At 36.7% G+C, this 20,011-nt stretch overlaps 1 protein-coding gene across 1 annotated transcript; it reads right to left on the reverse strand.

Annotated features, from left to right (window-relative positions):
• Positions 1-6,097: 6,097 nt before the first annotated feature.
• LOC139742402 (UDP-xylose and UDP-N-acetylglucosamine transporter-like) lies at positions 6,098-19,220 on the reverse strand. Its single transcript, XM_071652974.1, has 10 exons — positions 18,978-19,220; positions 17,099-17,212; positions 14,134-14,236; positions 12,351-12,400; positions 10,865-10,946; positions 10,234-10,300; positions 9,895-10,004; positions 9,455-9,530; positions 7,668-7,742; positions 6,098-6,433 (listed from the first exon to the last, which is right to left on the reverse strand). Exons 1-10 carry the CDS (start codon positions 19,064-19,066, stop codon positions 6,183-6,185), a joined length of 1,017 nt encoding a protein of 338 aa, XP_071509075.1. The 5' UTR covers positions 19,067-19,220; the 3' UTR covers positions 6,098-6,182.
• Positions 19,221-20,011: the final 791 nt, after the last annotated feature.

The raw sequence follows: 20,011 nt of genomic DNA on the forward strand, positions 1-20,011 counted from the left end.
TGTTGATGGTTTATTGCAGAAACAATGTTATTATAACTATTGCTCACACTATCGCTTACAAGTTACTTTCTAAGTGATTAACGTCCCCCAGTTCTGTTCTTTTCTTGCATAGAATATGGTGAATTATGAATTATTGCCTATCTACTAATATCTTGATAGAATGCAGTAGGACTTTGTTTGGATTTATTATATGTGAGTCAATTACAAAGAAAAGGACAAGTCAACAAGACATGAAGCCAATAAGAGTATATCCAAGACAATCGCTATACCATCTCATTATTTATTGCTCCATATAAGAATGACACTGAAAAGTGAGTAAGCAAAGCTAATTCCATTCTCATTATTAGTAATCTTATTGTATACATATGTACAAGGCTCAATACTAATTTCTTCTTGGCAGCCCTTACAGACCAACAAAATCATCAAGTACTGTATCACTTATAGTAGTCTGGCAAATGAAATTTGGAGGCCTGAGAAACAGGGAAATTAAATCATGTAATACATGTATAACATGAATTCAATAAACCATATTACAATTATGTGAAAAATGGCAGGCAAGAAAAAGTGCTTCAGATACCAACTACCGTTGCGGTGAGAGAGAGAGAGAGAGAGAGAGAAAAAAAAAAACCCCTGTTAAAACGGAATATAAAACATCAAAACAATCATATGCCATAATACTAGTAGTTACATGAAATTGGGGATGTATCATAAAGAGTGTGAAATACCATGTAGGCCTACTGTGATGTACTGCAAGTAATTCTTTGCTTTTCTGGATGATAAAAACAACTACAAACACACACACACACACACACACACACAAAGACATAAAAAATAATGTAGACATCACAAATTTTTGGTAGCCCACATTGGGACACTAAAAATATAACATCATAATATAACAAAACATCTAATTTTGGTTGCCCTGGGCCACAGCTAATGTCAAGCCTTGATATAATAGTAGTATAAATATACACATATATTAGGTTAAATAAGAACTCTAACTGGAATATTTATGACTTACTACACGAAGGTTTACAATCTATCCTTTTTCAGATGTAAATTACAACCAACCACGTCAAATAACCGTGATATCATGCACAAATGGACAGGAAAGTCTTGGATGAGGTGAGAATTGAAATGGCTAATATGTCAAAAAGAAAACTAAAACTTTGGATATATCGACCATTCAAAACAAATTTTCATCAAATAAACCTTGAATTTCTCTAAGAATTATATGTTTTGTCATATTTCATAAGAGTTTCTCATTATCTCAAAAGAATCATCAACAAACAAACAAACAAAAACCAACACAAAACAAAACAAACAAACAATTAACGCTGGAAATCTCAAGTCCCATCTAAACAGAAAATACATTGTATACCGGTACCATCCCGTTAATGAGTTTTTATTCCATGTTGTCTTCTCTTTGGCCATGTTGTGAAATACGCTGATGGCAGCTTTTCGGAGAAAAAAAAAGAAGATCTGTGCAATAACAAAGGAGTACAAACATTCTACTTGCAGTTAATGATGACAATGCAGATGTACCTGCCACAATATTTATTTCTACTAATATCAGCATATCAATCAACAATGTAGTTATTAAAGCAGTTAGTTACTCTAAATATCATATCAAAGTCAAAATATACTTCAATGCTTTTAGATTCACGGAGACTTGCCACAGATGTTGACTGGTGAAGACAAGATCCAGTAAAGGCACTTTAATAAAGTTAAAATACCGCTGGGGCGCTAAATTTACCCCAATACATGTACAAGAATATATGCACACACACTTACATTCATTAATGGCAATTTACACCCACCTAATACTGTACCATTTGTTCTGGAGTTTGCTTTCTAAAGTATCATTTCCATAACCATGAGCCAAAGTGCGACTTGTCTTAAATGTATAATGAGTTTGAGATTACTGTTCTATAACTTGTGAAAGTACATGTATTCCTCAGGCTCAATCTACCATATTATTGTACTTTAAAGTGTCTAGGTGCAGTACAGTTACCTTTCACCATTAATTTAGTCTGACTTACAGCAGAAGTCCCTATGCAATGTACTGGCTATACTTTGGCACACAGTACCCTGTATGTGATGTTGGTACTAAAGATTTTTAAGTGTAATGTATTTTTCAATTCAATTCAATTTCAATTTATTGAAAATCAGACATAGTCACAGTAATGAATGAACACAAAGCAAATGGATACGAGTCCCAAAGAAGCAGAGCTTGTGAGTGGGGCCCATTATGAATGGACTTCTCGATCCCAGCTGACCAGCAAAGAGACCCATAACACGTATACATACATGTAATTATAAAAAATATCCAACAACCACGCAGAGTCCCAAGAATAAGCAAATCCCACGGCCAGCCAGGTGAGATCGAGAAGTACATACATGTACAACACCTGTAATATACAAAGCAAAAAAAAAAAATGGCACGGTTTAATGTGCAGTGCAACCCATTAGAAAGGAAACTTGATTTATAGATGAGACATCTCCATTGCCTCTCAAGACTGAAGAAAAACGATACCCTCCATCATGAAGATTACCAGTTATTTTCCTCTTCCATCACATACATATGTACCAGAAACAAATTTTGAACAATGTAAATCATCACCAGTAAAGTTCCACAGTTCCTAGGCAGGATAAATCCCTCCTCATGGGACACACTTGTTACTTGTTACTTGTTGCAGTAATCCCAATCGCAGCTCCAAAGAAGCTATACTGGGATGCAAATCGTGTCATGTGCCAAAGTGACAAGGTTGTGCATGTCTCTGAGTCTCTCTTATGTACAATAAAAGCGAGAGTGTCTGTGCAATTAAAAACATTGGTCCCTTTCTACAGCATGTGGAACCCAGCAGGAGGTTGCATCTTGTTGATGAAGGGCAGTGCAACCTCTCTGAACATGGCTGGGTATAACATATTATATATATTTATGTATAATACGTTACTACATTTTTGAGAGGAGGTGGCATTCAATTGCAAATTTGTTTGGCACAGTTAAGTGCACACATCATATCAAATGAATAGTCATTTTCACTCATACCCATACACCAAGATAATAATGGTGAACTGATTAAGTAGACACTTTCCTTTAATGACTTTCTTTGAGTGCAGCATTAATTGGTAGATTGACACATACAGTCATCAATTAATGAACCACCACAGAAAACATGAGGAACCCACCAAAAATAAACCAAAAAAAAAAAAAAAAAAATGGATGGAAAAAGCAACAAAGAGAGATGACCCTCCCTGCAGGTTCTACGTAAGCTCTCCAGCCAACTGTGCATTTGGATCAGACAGCAGTCATTGTGGCAAGTTATCTTTATTGTAACAAGGCCAAAATCAATAGCAGATTTGCTTCTTACAGGGTCATGATTAATTATGTATTGTTTTCACTGTATTCATGTGCTTTCTGTGGTCAAATAAACTCAACTCAAACATATACAACATCATTTACAGTTGATTACTAATGATTACATATTAATCTTTGAGCATCAAGATGTGCAGGGATCTTGAAGATACCTCACTCAATCTCTCTTTGCAAAGAGAAAGAACCACACCGGGGTATCTGAATACACATTGACTGTCTATGGTGTGCTCGCATCAATTTCAACTTGAATCCGAATTATACATTAATTTTTGTAAAGATGCATCATCCTGCACATTGCACTCAACACTTTGCTCCATGGCAAGTTGAGACAAGTGACCATTCACATTAAATGTAGGTAAACTTGCTACCATGTCCAGCAAATGTGCATTAATTGGTGCTCGAGAAATAAGAGACTTCAATTTCTCCATGTCCTCTCTCCATTTTACATAATAATCTCCTTTAATCAGTGTGACAGCCACAAATAGCATGAGATGATTGTCAGTTCTTGACTGAGTGTAGTAAACCGAAAGGCTGAAAGGGCTGCAGCCCTTTGAATGAAACAAAAAAGGGGAAATGCAAGCAAACAGTAACCCCCAACAGATAGTGACGATGCCTACAAATAGGTAGTTCAATTGGTTCATGCTGTGTACTGCAGTACATCAAGCAAATTTGTGCCTGCACGACATATAACATCTAAATACATTACAAAATTGTAATATAAGGTCAAAGTCACAACACTGCACTGCCTCATGTTTATACCCCCCCCCCCCCACATACAATGTATTTATTTCAATCAAGACTCTGTAACTGCAAGGTTTTGATCTAAGGTGACATATTGTAATGATCTGAGGTAAAAGATCAAGGACACAGTGTATACACCAACGTTACATTTGATTTGTTATCTATCAGAACAAACCATGAGCCACAATGCCCAGACTTTCTCAGTCTATAACTTGAAATGATGTCATTACACACAACTCAAGGTTGACTCCACTATGCTTCTCAATATAAAACTAGAAAAGAAATATCTGTACACACATTTCTTAGTAAGGGATGGAGTACAATCAAGTGATTATCACTTTTCAGTTATAGAAAATCTTTCATCAGATATTCTCATATCCTAAGTATACACACTGCTTTGCCTCTGCTACTACCATATGATTTAAATTACAAATGCCCTGATTTAGCTTGCTTGCACCTGCACCCCACTTGCACAAAGTAAGAAGCACAAACAAGCAACCCTTCAAAGATACAATACTCATATTAAAGGACAAGTTCACCTTCATAAACATAAGGATTGAGAGAATGCAACAATATTAGTAGAACACATCAGTGAAAGTTTGAGGAAAATTGGACAATCGATGCAAAAGTTATGAATTTTTAAAATTTTTGTTTTGGAACCGCTGGATGAGGAGACTACTACAGCTTGTGAGTCATATGCGTACAACAGTATAAAGAAAATGTAAAGAAAATTCAACATATTTTCACTTTTTTCGCATAATAAAAGAGCACTTGACTTGACTCTTTCTAAAGGCAGGGGGAATAATATTACCCATAACATTTGTCGGTAACGAGTCGGGGGAATGTGTACTTTTTGCAAAAGATGAAATTTTTGAAATTCTCTTTATATTTTCCTTATATTGTTGTACGCATGTGACATCTAAGTTATTCACACACTGCAGTAGTCTTCTCATCCAGCGGTTACTGCACAAAAACTTCAAAAATTCATAACTTTTGAACGGACTGTCCAATTTTCCTCAAACTTTCAATGATGTGTTGTACTAATATTGCTACATTCTCTCAATCCTTATGTTTATGAAGGTGAACTTGTCCTTTAATGTCAAAACACAAGAAGTTCTCTTGAAAATACTGCTACACTTCAGCACCTATTACAGTTGACTATCAAGATGTCAAACCCATCTGTTGAGTTGACCCATGAGTTTACCATACTTACCAAGATCTGAGGTAAACATGCTTTGTTTGAATTATTTGCACTTAATTTCATGGCATTCAGAAATTTCAGTATCTACAGCAATCAGAAACATAATTGAGCTGCATTTACAAACACTCATGTATTATGATAGTAATTATTGTCAGCATTGCAGTGTGGAATTTATCAATTTGTTTTATCCTGATACTAGCATATGATCCACTGCACCCTCTAGGGATAAGAGGCTGTATTGGCTGAGCCAAGACTAATGTCTCTGCTCATAATCTGATCATGGATCATCCCTTCAATTGTACATAATAATTCCAGTTCAGAAAATTGTTTGCACATCAGCGTCGATTAATGCCACAGATGGGTAATACAAGAAACTTATGAGCCAGACAAAGAAAAACACATTTTCACACATTTAGAGCCTAAATGTGCATGCCCATATATACTTATCCCTGTTGGTAGGTAATTTTCGAGTGAGACACTACAATTGCTAGGAGTTAAAGTCTTAAATGTGGCAAATAATTTCTAGGGCCCGGTCCCACTGGCGTTTAGGAAGATTTGCGTATGAACTGCGCACAAAATTGTTTATATTCGCTAACATCCGCAACCGAAATCTTTTGCAGTTCAAAAATCCTGGCAACAGACAAAGTGCCTCTCTGGATAATTGTGGACGTGTGTGGATGTTGTCCAACTCATATAAACATGTTTCACAAATATTGTGGATGTTTAGTGAATATAAACAAATTTTGTGCGCAATTTATACGCAAATCTTCCTAAACGCCAGAGGAACCATGACAGCTCAGTATCAAGAAATGAAAAACATGACCAGAACTCGGAGCTGTGCATCATGATACTCCCCCAAATCTACTCCGCCTTTTTTTCCCTGGACACCGGAGGACCCACGAGGGCGCCCCACAGCTGGTGGAGGACGCCAGTGAAGAGGAGCGTGCCGCCGAAGACCATGGCAGTGCCCAGCCAGTGCCAGGTGGTGAAGGGGTTCTTGAAGTAGAAGATGGAAAGCACGAGGCTGAGGAACTTACGCAGCGTGACCACCAGCGTGACCACCAGTGACGGGCACTCCGTGGTCAACACGAAGACGCTTCGGATGCAGACAAATGTGCATGGCAGACCATTGGTCAAGGTACAATATTACAACCACAAATTAAAAGATAATGCTACATTGCAATCTTTATACTTTTGCAACACAATTTCTTGCAAATATATTGTACACAGACTTTCATATTTTCTAGTGTATCTGTCGTCAGTGTAAGGGATATAAATCCAATTGTGAAATACCTGTTCTCCTGTTTTTTTCCTTTGCTGTATTTTTAGTGTTCAGGATGAGCATCCACAGTTAAATAAACCATAGATATCCCACTTCACCTGTATACAATACAGTGTATACAATACAGGACAATTTCTATCCCTTCCATTTGTTCCAGCAAGAAATTCATGGAACTTTACATTTTCTCATGTTTTCACCGCACATTAATGTCAGTTTAATTGGAACTTGCAAGGTGATAACATCATCATCTCTTTGAGCCTCAATAAGCAGTCAAAAATACATTACAGATTCATGAAGACACGGCAAACTCAAAATTTTAATGAAACACATACCATTCCTTCCAAAAATTCATTAAAACATGGGGAAAATGATAACTTTGGTCAACATCTACCAAGTATATGAAACCAGATTCATGAAAAACATAGAGAAGTCAAAATTTGTGTCAAACTTCGAACCTTCCATCGAGATTTTTGGTATTCAGAAGGGCCAACTTGAACATGGTGAAGAATCAGACTTTATGCAACGTTTACACCACGTTCCCAGTGACCACTGCAGCCCTGTTTGCCGAAACATGGCACACAATGGGTAGATGGGATATTCTCCTATATTTCCCCTCCAACATTCTAGTCTCGTTTCTTCCAGTTCTCATTATGATGAACATGTAGCTATCAGATGACGTTTTCATGGCATCTGGTCAGGCTAGACTATACAATAATTTCTGCTGCGTTGCACCACAGACCACTTCTAAGTTTTGTTCAGGTGTACTAGTATTGGAGTATGTTCTGTCATGTTGAGTTTATCCCATTTTATCATGGCTTATGAGATTTCTCAATAGCACTAGGACTGCTGTGGCAAATTTTTTGACAGTTAAAAAATCTGACGCAGCATCCACGACAATCATGACCTGTCAAATTTGCCCGTCCCGCCCCATCGCATCATCTCCCGTCCATCCTGTTTTGTCCACGGCAGTCACATGGCTGCTGGGAACATGGTGTACATGCAGCATTAGCAAATGTTGCAGGCCACTATCTCATTTCTCACAATGCCCGTTCACAGTAAAGGATATTGCGTAAGAAGGTTGCCCAGCAGATAGAGCCACATCTTAGGCAGGGTGATGCCCAGACCAATGGCCACAGGTTCTGAAATTGAGAAAATGCCATCAAATCAGATAAAACTAGAAATGACGCTATGGCGACTGGTATGCCTCCGCCATAATGCATGATTCTCCTAATAGGTCTATAGTACATGTGGACAATGTGTGACTACATTTTCACAAAATTGGCAAAATATTAAAATGACATGTTTGTCACAAATGTATTGAATGTTCACCTTCCTTGACCTATGTTTAATTGGATGAATAGGAGAGCATGTATTTGGGGATTTAAGAACTTTAACTTGACTTTGACCCTGTCATAAGTTTATGCACTGAGTAATTTTCAAGGTATGGAGAAAAATTGCAATTTCTGTATTGAACAGTTAATTGTTATCATTTTCATCTGGCCTTTGATTTATAAGAGAATCACTGTCAGGCAGAACATACATAATATGTACTAAGTTTCAAGATAACTTGAGCCACTTCCAAGATATGGAGAAAGAAATAAGTTCAGCACTTTCACTTGATCTTTGACCTTTTGACCTTTGACCTTCTTGGCAAAAAAAAAAATCCAGAGAATCTCTATTGGGTTATACATGCATACATCAAGTTAAAAAAAATAATCTTGCTGGCATTGCATAAATATAAGGAAAATAGTAAAATTTTGAAGTATTGCCCTTGACCTTTGACCCCATGAACCCCAAATTCCCTAGATAACCACTGCTAGTCAGTACATGCATATATACTATGTTCCATGGAGATACCTTGAACAATTTCCAAGATACAGAGAAAAAAGTGAAATTGTAACATTTTACTTGACCTTTGACCTCATGACCCCAAACTTTCATCAGAGAATCTTAATCGGGTAATACATGTATACACTAAGTTTCAAGAAAATATCTTCAGGCACTGCACAGATATGGGGAAAATTGTGAAATTTTATTAAGCATTTGACCTTGACCTTTCGACCTTTGACCTTGAGCATGTGCACTCAAAAGTTGATAGGCACAACTTCACCCCCTAATACACTCACATGCCAAATTTCATTAGGATACCTCCAAAGGTTTTTTAGTTACGCTGTCCACAAAATTCATTACGGATGGACGGAAGGACGGACGGACGGACGGTCGGACGGACGGACGGACAACCCGAAAACATAATGCCTCCGGCACCACTTCGTGGCGGAGGCATAAAAATGTAAAAATAAAATAAGTAAAAATAAGCAATAAGATCATGCAACACACACAATCACACAATTGCCTATGGATAATAATGACACTAGCAGGAAGCTTACAGATTCTTCCATGTTTTAACTGTCTTCCAGAGGAATAACTTCAGCAGAGATTTTTTTTTTTCTGTGATCATGTTTTAAAACTACACAGAGTCTTGAGAAAGATACCCCTCTCCGAGAATATGAAAAAGAAAAAAAAAAATGCCAAGCAAGGCTTTAGTAAATGAAACCAATGATAAAGGTGAAAATAAGAAAACAAGAATGATGGACTTGAGTCTGGTATGGTATACAAACATGAATAATTTGTTGTAAGTTTTTATTAATATAAAAGTGCCCATCAGTGCAATTCATGAACAACAAAATTCTGTTCACATGTCTTCATTACCACATCTACTTTCATCAGATGAAACAATTACACTACACTCCATCCCCTCAAACACACTAAATTGAGCAATATTCCCCGGTATGCCATTCATTGCCATCCAATAAGAATATAAATATTGCCTGCTATCAGAGACAACTCCTACCTGTTGCACTGTACATGACACAGTGGTTGTAGATGTCGCTGGCAAACAATAGAAAGGCCGGTAGAGGTAACGCATGCTGAATGTAACAAACACAAAAACAAAGTACAAAAGAAATAGTCAACAGTTGTTTCAATGCCACACTTTACATACGGGCGAGGTACTGGCACAAGATGTTACTGGTCATTAATATTTTTGTCATTGTTATTGGTACAAATTCCCTGCATGTATACAAATCAAGCAGCATTATTTAAATGAAGTTAAATATTCAGTCACTTAATGTAAAAGTAAAACACAATTGTCACACTGCAGCAATGTCAATAAGTTCTCAAGAAATTCAATTATAACACAAAAAACACCAAAAAAAAAAAGAAGAACAAACAAACAACATGGAGTAAATAAAAAAGAAAGAAAGAAAGAAAGAAAAAACCATGGGTTCTCACCGAGTAGAAGAGAGCTTCTCTGGGATGCTTGCCAAACTTCTTATACAATGTCTCCTGGAAGATGCCCATGCGAGCCGACATGAAGAGGGCAAAGGTCAACATACATACACCTGCAAATAACAAAAGGCCGAAGGTATTTGTTATCTTATCCATGTTATGGATGTCATACCCTTGATCACATTTTTACCCCTGAAACTATCAATGATCAAGATACATCATGGAAAGACGGAATAAACGGAACAACTGTAGCATACAGCAGCACACTCTTTGTAAGAATAATGCCTTCATCACTTGACTACTTTCTTGTTTACCAGTCCATGGAAAGAATTGATTTCTTACCTATCACCCACAGCATGAAGTCTGACATTGAGTCAAATCCTTCTGTCTTTGGTTGATTTTCATCACCCTGAATGGGGGAAAAAAAGAAGAATAAAAAAGAAGTAGAGATGATGTTACAAAAGACAAAGGTGACAGGGCCATGGTGTACACTGAAGTAAATGATTTATACCAGCAAGAAACTGTAGAACTACAGATATGTAACACATGCACAGAAAATAGCAGCACACATTTATGTCAATATTGCATTACAGCTAGCAAATATAAATCAAACAGTGAAATTATGAACACACCAAATTTCTGTGTTTTCAGAAGTATTCACAAAAGTTCAGTTCCCCCCTAAATCATCTAGGTTGCAAATACATATAAATACACATATACACTGCACAATCATTTACAGGAGCAAAAGACTTAGATGCACATATTTGCATAATTAGGCTTGACATATTACAAAAAATTAGACTAAATAAAAGAAATGTTCAACAAACAATTGAGCCTCTAGGACAACTAAAGCAATATCAATAAAAATTACAGAAGTGGTACAATCACCACGTTAAAGGACTAAAGTTGGACGCTCTTTTAGCGATTTAGATGCTCTCAATTAGGATGTGTCAGTATTGCATCAATAGCTTACCACAGCCTTGGCGGACATTAATGTGCAAAGACAGATACCAACAGATATCGAGAAAACTCCAAGGTACTTTGACGGTGTGTATCTATGGAAAGTAAAAAGGCATGAAAATAACTGAACTGGCAATTTCAGATGTTCACATTTTCAAATCATTTTGCTCTGTATGCAAAAATTCTAGACTACTATCATTAGATATTTAAAAGATACTTTATTCTCAATTAAAATGCCCTACAGTTTGAACACATAATCTACAAGTACAAGTATGGTTTGCACTTTAAAGGCCTTTTGATTTTCAATGACAAAAATATTGGGATTACAATCTGTGCAATAAAAGAGATATAAAAGCTTGCAGGAAATGAAAACAAGTACCACAATCAACATGGTTTAAATGTCTGTGTGACAAGTTATACATTGTTCAATGGATGTGTGTTGTAATTACCTAGAAGAAGACTCCATCCTGTGTTATTGTTGGCTTTACAATGAAAAGTAGAATCAGGTAAACAAAACAAGAAAAAAAAACCCACTAAAATTTATTCAGTAGTATTTTTAATATAAGTCTGAAAATGTGACGTCACTGCCACTGTGACTTACAAATATGTGTATATACACCAAAATACAATAACTTTTGTACATCCCCTTCCCCTCTAATCTTTTCAGAGTCATGACTGATGAGTAGTTACAACCTTCTAACAATTTAATCTAAAGGGTGTTATTTCTTGTTGTTGGATGCAGGTAAAAAAAAAAAAAAAGAGAAAAACTTGTGAAGATTTTAATGCAGAAGCAAGACATGCAGGAGATTATCATCTAATCTAATTGCAATGCATGTGGCTTTGAAGAATATCACAGTTCTAGGAAGACAAGATATTTAATGCTTTATGATAGCTTAACTCTCTTGATGTTTGTGGAATGAAACCTTTATCAATCTACATTTCTTGGTAAAAAGATAAACAATGTGATGAGTAAGTGTTTCACATCAACAAGTACGATTTCTTTTACATAATTTGTCACTTTTTGAAAGAAAACCAAATTGCATGCACTTGTGTGAAATGAGATTAAAAATAGAAAATTTTGATGCATTGCAAAAATTTCCCAAAACAAACAAAGAAACTGTACATATTGCATGATCAATAAATTGGTACAAAACAAAACATAACATTGAAGTAAGCATGCCACAAACTTTCTCCTCATTATCAATCCAGACATGTGCCAGTTTTGATGCATGGAGAACCCATGACTGCTTGTGCAAACCTGGGGGTACTTCCAAACCCCCAGGAAAAAAAAAAATATTTCGATACACTGGACCAAATATGGTTACAAACAATTTTTAGCAATCACACACAGAAGTATCTATGGCATGAGATCTTACAGCCCATCTGCCATTTTGCAAAAGGATGGTTTCAGCGGAAGGGCAAAGCGAAGGTGGGCTATGAGATTGTAGACTTTACTGTGAGATATCCAACATTTTCATGACTTGGAAAGAAATACTTACGTTTTATGCAAAAGGATGATACCCAAGGCCATGTTTGCTATAAGTGATCCCTAAATGTATGAAAATAATAATGATAATTAAAAAAACACTTATCAGAATGAAAGGAATTTTTGTTTTATTTTGCAGCATGAGTGTAGTAAGAAGTTATAGAGTTTCTTTTTTTCTGTTGCCCTCCATGAATAAGACTGTGTGCTCGATCTGTACTATTATGCACCACTATTATTGTCAATTGGTGCTCATGATAATGTAGACTGAGCATAACCCCTTACAAATGGCGAGTAACAGCAAAGAAAACAGCACAAAACAAAGAACTAAAAGAACAAAAAGGTAATGAAAATTACTAAAAACAGTTTCTCATTGCAAAACAATGAAAAGATGATAATTCTAATAATTGCAGTCTCTACAATATTACACAAAATTTCACAACCAAAACAGAAATTGACTAGTATTGTATCTAATTTAGACTCTCTCATTTCTCTTCTTTTCTTTTCTTTCTTTATGCCTCATTGTTTTTCTCTCAAGTGTACATACATAGTTTCCATTCAATCCAGATATTGAAGCACTGTAGATTGAAAGATGAAGCTTTTCTTTTTCTCTTCCATTATGCTGCATGGCTTCCATTTTCTCATCTGCCAATGGCCCTCTTTTTTCATACACTCCACTTCACTCAACAAAATTTAAGATCACTTTGGATTTTATTCAGCACCACATGAAGCCCTAAAAGTAAATTTTGCTCACATTCCTTAATATCACTTAAAGGGACTGTACAGTACTGGTTGAGGTGGGAATTCATGTTTTGAACATTCCAAAGTGAGATAATGAGAAACCTCTTATGAAAACTCTTATGAAATATGAAAGAAGGATTCAACGTTTATTTGATGAAAATTGGTTTTCAAATGGCTGAGATATACCAAAAAGTGATAATAATAAAAGGCGACAGGCCACGCCTTTTAAAAGGATCTCTTTGTTTCACATTGTTTTTGAAAATCTCAGCCATTTCAAAACCGATTTCATCAAATAAACTGTTGATACCCCTTAGAATTACATGCTCTTTGACATTTCAAAGAGTGGTTTCTGAATATCTCACAAAACGTTAAAAGCTAAATCCTCACCTCGACCAGAACTGTACACACCCTTTAATATTTCTCTAAATGCATTTAAACCATCATTGATATGCCTATTATTGCAAAACAATGTTGAGCCTGGGGATACCATGGAGTGAGAAGGCTGGCCCAGCTCAGGTATTATATTCAAGAATCCTTTTCATATATTGTGCACAGCTTTATCACTGATCTCTGTATTGACCGATTCGGGTTCGTTGAGGGCGGCAGACAATTTGTGGCACTGGGCGCAGCCATGCGGTGTCCCAGCCGGCTGAGTCGGCTGAGACACCGCGTAATGGCGCTGCCCATGCCAAAAATACACATAGCGCGTCACAGAATCGGTCAATAGGTACACACACAGCTGAAGATTCTTGATGGGAGTCGACTGTCACCGACGAGCGTACACTTCGATGCACATATTCGCTGACTGGTGCTATTGGTTATCTAACTTATCACCGTAAGCAACAAATGAATCAGCCAATCCATGAATTCCCACACTACTGGGTCTTTAAACAGTGCCCCTAGGAGGAAGAAAGTCAAATCATATTACTGTATGCAGTAAAAGTAAGTTTATTCCTGAATGCATTCAGAATGAAAAAGATGTCATGAATATCCACATGCAAACCATATGATAACACACTTATCATGTAAATAAAACAAATCAATATTCTGTATCTTACACTTCTGAAGATGGTATGAAGAGGGACAGATATCTTGAAGTTCAGAGCATAGTTGTTGACTACACTGGTTGTGAAAAAGAACAGCACCATGACGACATAGTTCCTGGAGACAAAAGAGAAATGTGCAGAGCATGAGTGTACAATGTAATTACATGTATGCAAATTACAAATCAACACAGCCATGCCATGTAGTTTTGCATTTAAGAAATTACCACATTTTGTGTTAGTTCTACTTTTGGCATGAAAATTACGAATATACAGTATTACACTTAAACAAACAAGAAATTACATTTTAAAAATGAGACTTTTTGCAAGGCACAAAAATAACAACTGTTATACAGTACTACACTTTTGCAAGCAAAAGTTAACATTTTCTATGAATATTCACTTGCTGTATGACACTCAAACTCTTAATTACAAACTCTGATGTGTTTTCAACTTTTATTGTCATTGACAAGCTATTCACACTTAACATAATCCCCTCCCCGTACAAAGAAACAGATCCATACATATGCATAGAAGGCTCTCAAAAACAAAAGAGAAAACCATACATTGCTATTGTAACTACCACATGTTGAGGCATTGAATTAATCACATAATACGTGAACAAATGAATTGGTGTGGTCAAGAAATGTGCATTACTTAAAGGGATCGTATAGTTTTGGTTGAGACCTAATTTCAAGTTTCTAACATTTTTTGGTGAGATACTGAGAAACCTCTTATGAAATATGAAAGAGCATGTAATTCCATGAGGAATTCAACATTTATTTGATGAAAATTGGTTTTGAAATGGCTGAGATATTCAAAACAGAGCGATTCTAATGAAGTGTGGGACGCACCTTTTATTACGATCGCTTTGTTTTACTTTGTTTTTGGATGTTTCAGTAATTATTTCAAAACTATTCAAATTTATTTTTAATAAATTAATTATGCTAATTTATGCATGAAATTTTAAAAAAATTAGCTGTAAATCTGTAATTAATGGTCCAAAACTGCTAATCTTTGGTCTAGGTACTCTTTGTAGGATTCTAATTGAATGTACATTAAAAAAACGGCAGTATCAAAATTGTTTTCTTATGATGTATTTTATTGTTTTTAACATTTATTATGTATTTAGTTGTTTTTTTACTTGTTTTTTCATTTTTTTTTTTGATGGACATCATTGGCAACACTTTTCCGATCATACACAACATGAAATTAATTGATTTTGAAGAGTAAAAGTAAAAATAATGATACATTTATGAATTTTGGTCAGAAACGGAATTTGCATTGGATTTGCACATGAAATCACGTTTTTGAGCAATTTCGGGTCTGACATGCACCTACAAAATAGTGCGTAACTTCAGAACCGCATACCCGGGCGTCACGAATTTGGTCTCAAAAGTTGCCCAAGACATAAAAGAAAAAAGTCATACAACGTTGCGCGCGAGATTTTTTGCGTTACAGATTAATTGTGAAAAATGATGAGGGGGGGGGCCCAAAAAGCTCCCCCCAGTCTTTTTAGGGTTAATCATTAGAGAAATGAGTAAAATGATTAAACTAGAAATGTCACGATGGTGACTGGCATGCCTCTGTCCTTCACCAAATAGGTCTATAGGACATATTGCCAATGTGAAAAGAAAATCTCACATGAGTGGCAAATTATCATGGTAATTATACACTGATTTTCATGACATTTTGAGTCACTTTCTGAATATGGAAGACAAGTGAAATTTTTGCATTTTCACTTGACCTTTGATCCCAATACCCCAAACTTTTCCTACACAGCAGTAATCACAGTGCAGTGATACCATGTTTAATTACACTACATACATTCAGTCATTTCCATGATACGGAGAAAGTAGTGTTATTTCAGCATTTCATCTGGACCTTTGAGCTAGTGACCAAAAACTTCAAACGAGAATCAATGTCAGATAAGTCTTGTACTGTGCATGTACTAAGTTTCATGGAGATGCCTGTAGTCAGTACTTTGAACCATTTCACAGACATAGACGAAATGTGACATTTAAGCATTTTCAGTTGGTCTTTGACCTCTTACAACCCGTAATTTTGGCCTAAAACTCTCCTAAGAGAATTCCAATTGGAATAAAAACATCAAGTATGCTCAGAGTTTACATGATAAGTACACATTCACACATTGCAGAGATACAGGGAGAAAAATGAAATTTTAGCATTATTATGGACTTGACCTATAATCTTGAGTGTGTGCGTCCAAAAGTGATAGGCACTCATAAATTTATGCTAAGATTTATTTGGATACCTCAAATGATTTTTATGTTACTTTGTCCACAAAATTTTACTGATGGATGGACAACCCAGGAATGTAATGAGTGGGGCTACACTGGCGATTGAGACACAAACAAAATATGGATTGCTGCAAAAATTTGTCCACAGTGCTATAAAACAGATGCTGAACATCAATGTCTTTTCATACATCAGGTGGAAGAGAGTGCATGCAGTAATCATGGAATCTAGTTTAAACCTATTTGGCTTTGCCCTGTGGATTAAACATTCCATAGTTCCATCATGCACATCACACGATTCTGTGTGACACAAGCAGACCTGTAGGGCCTACAGCATTTGTGACCCTGCATCCAAAATCCTTTAATCCCTTCATTGTGGTGATTGTGGCATTTTATATCCTGTTTTTGTCCCATTCATTGATAGTCCCTATACATCAAAGCTTCTTTCCTCAGGAAACACTTTTCAAGAGAGTGTACTTTCTTTCCACTATTTGGATGGGTTTAAAGTCCACTGTATTGAGTTACCTTATGTCATTTTAAAGCCTGCTCTTTCAGAAATCTGCATTTTGCTTAAAATCCATGTCTGGCAACTTTTTGTTGCCAGGCAGTGTTTGGTTTGTCTGTGTGTATGTGTGTGTATGTGTGTGTGTGTGTGTGTGTGTGTGTTTTCTTTTTTATCACAAAGTGTTTTTTATATTCATTTATATTGCAGAACTACTTACTTAATGGGAATTACATTCTTCTTGGTCCCAAATTGAGTTGTGAAGATGAAACCTTCCACTGCGATGAACAGAAACTGTGTAAATGTGATGATATTTCCACTGCCAGGAAAATCTCTGCAAATAAGAGAATATAAAGCCAGTTCAGGCTACCTCAGTTTAAATATATAATGTAACTAGAAGAGCACTCGCAATCGAGCACATGTATCCCCCGAACTCATCTCCCATACCCCATCTTGATTACTTTTTAGGCCAGAATGTTGTATAATATGGCAACTGTTGCAGGATACAATAAAATCCGACGAGAAATGAGGCTAGTTTATAGCACATACAAGGAATATGACATGTCATCCTACAAAAGTTTGAACAATGAGAGCGCTGGCAATGAAAACTTTTGTTACCTAGAATAACTCCCCATAAACCTCCATAGCAAGTTTGAATAAAATCTGACAAGAAAAGTGGCTTACAAGTATACAGCATATACAAGAAATGTGACATGGCCTCCAAGTCGGAACACTGAGGGCGCCGTCACCACAAACTGTTGTGTCCTTCATGTAGAATGACCACCCATACAAGCAAGTCTGAGTAAAATCCAGTAACAATCAAGTTATTGCCTTAAAGAGCATGCATTTTTGCAAATTTTGACATGATCAGGGTGACCTTTGACCCTGTAAAAGGTGGAACAGTGAGGGCAGCATTATCAATAGGTAAATGTGTATAGATTTGACTATGATACATTTACATACCAAATTTGAAAAAAAAAAATCGGTCGAGAAACAAGGCCAGTTTCACACACACAAGCAGACCCTGTTAAATTTACCTTTTCATGTATAAAGATGGAACAAGCAAGGGCACCACCACTAAAAATAATAAAGACATCTTCATTTCACTATAATGCACCTTTCTGCCAAATTTGAAGAAAATATGATAAGAAATGTGGCTGATACAGCACGAACAAGAAATGTGCATTGGCATCCTAGTCGGAACACTGAGGGCGCCGTCATCACAAACTGTTGTGTCCTTCACGTAGAATGACCACTCTACATCTCTTTAGCAAGTCTTAATAAAATCCATTGAGTAACAATCAAGTTATTGCATAAATAAGCACTTCTGCAAATTTTGATGATCAGGGTGACCTTTGACCCTGTAAAAGGTGGAACAGTGAGGGCAGCATTATCAATAAGTATAGATGTATAGATTTGACTATGATACATTTACATACCAAATTTGAAAAAATCGGTCAAGAAAAAGGCCAGCGTCGCACACACAAGCAGACTCTGTTAAATTTACCTTTTCATGTATAAAGACGGAAGAAGCGAGGGCGCCATCACCAAAAACAATAGGCTTCTTCATCTTACCATAATACACCTTCATGCCAAATTTGAAGATGATCGAAGAAGAACTGCAGCCAGTAGAGCGCTCACAAGAAAATCTCTGCGGCGGATGCGGACGCGGCGCAACGAGGCCAAATCCATAGTATCCTCCCAACTCTGTTCGGGGAATACAGTTACCTACAATCCGACTTGCCAAGGTGAACTAAACTAAAAATTTACAATGAATTACAATGAATACCAGAATTTATGAATTAAATCATTAGATTATTCAATACAGAATCACAAACTAAATTCAAAATCTTATGTTCTGTTTTCCAATGTGTATTTCAGACCATGCCCCTCAGCAGAATGCATCATTAAAAATGAACACAGCCCCATTCAATCTCTTCAGTCATCTGACTCTGCTATGCTTGTGGTCCCTTTGAACAACTTTGAGTGCACCTGGAGTATCTCATTGAATGGATTTGGCAAAATATAAGTTGCATAAATATAAAAATTCCATTACTAGTGCTTCCATTCCTAGCTATCAGCCGCTCCCCAATTCTCACTTGACAATAAGTTCCAGGAAGAAGACGTTGGCCCCACAGCCCACAAACACTGCGGCCATGGCCAGGTAGACAGTGATACTGTATGCCATGGTTGTGCTTGAAGCAGTCGAAAGACACAGTCCGTGATGAAGGTGATTCTTTTCAGCCGATGACCATGTATGCAGCCCAGTCCTTGGTGATCAGTAGCATTGCACATGAGAGGTGACCTGGGGATGGTATTGCACAGGGGAGCAACCCTTGGACAAATCTGCCAGAGACAAAGAAAAGGCACCGACAAGCACATAAATGGAATGAAATCTTATGGATGTCAGGGATTGCATAGTATTACCATGATCCCAGATCTACATGTACCTTTTTGTCTATCAATATTGTCGAAAATATAGGTTTATTTGCTGTACAAAAAAAAGGAAAAAAAAGAGAAAAGCACTCTGAGAGCGCAGACCTCCACCAAGCAGATATTTCCACTGCTGATCATGCTCTTCCATAGAGATCAGTGATTTCCATTCATAAGCCGTGGTCAGACTGAGAAGTTGAACATCGCAATCTTTTGTCATGTCATCACACTGGCAGCCAAACTTGGATCAAGTTTGGTCATTGTTACCTGTACGCGCCCGCAAGAAAGAAAGAAAAAAAAACATGTGGTCCGACGGCTAGTGATTGTGATGTATTATATGCACATCTGTACATGACAATGGCTTTGCGTTTCGGAGACACCACCCGCAAACAGATTGAGAAGTTTGACAGAGCTGAGTGAGGGAAATATCCCTAGATCTAGACTAGTTGTAGTGGGAAGTTTTGTGAGAAGTTTTGTGGGAAATTTCGCAGGAAGTTTGTGGTGACACTGGCAAAACTTCAAGATCTGAAAGATTGTGATGTTAAACTTGTTGATCTTTGCCAGTCTGACCGCGCCTATATTCAAAGTGTATTATATGTGACCCGCTACAACAAAATGATCCTAAAGTCGGGCAAGGTCGATTACTTGAAAATTGCATGATATAATCCCCTCATCTTTCTGCTTTAAATTGATATATAAC

This window comes from Diadema antillarum, unplaced genomic scaffold (genome assembly GCF_040938485.1).
Source record: "Diadema antillarum isolate AM-2024a unplaced genomic scaffold, OU_Dant_1.0 seq00000998_RagTag, whole genome shotgun sequence".
Classification (NCBI taxonomy): domain Eukaryota; kingdom Metazoa; phylum Echinodermata; class Echinoidea; order Diadematoida; family Diadematidae; genus Diadema; species Diadema antillarum.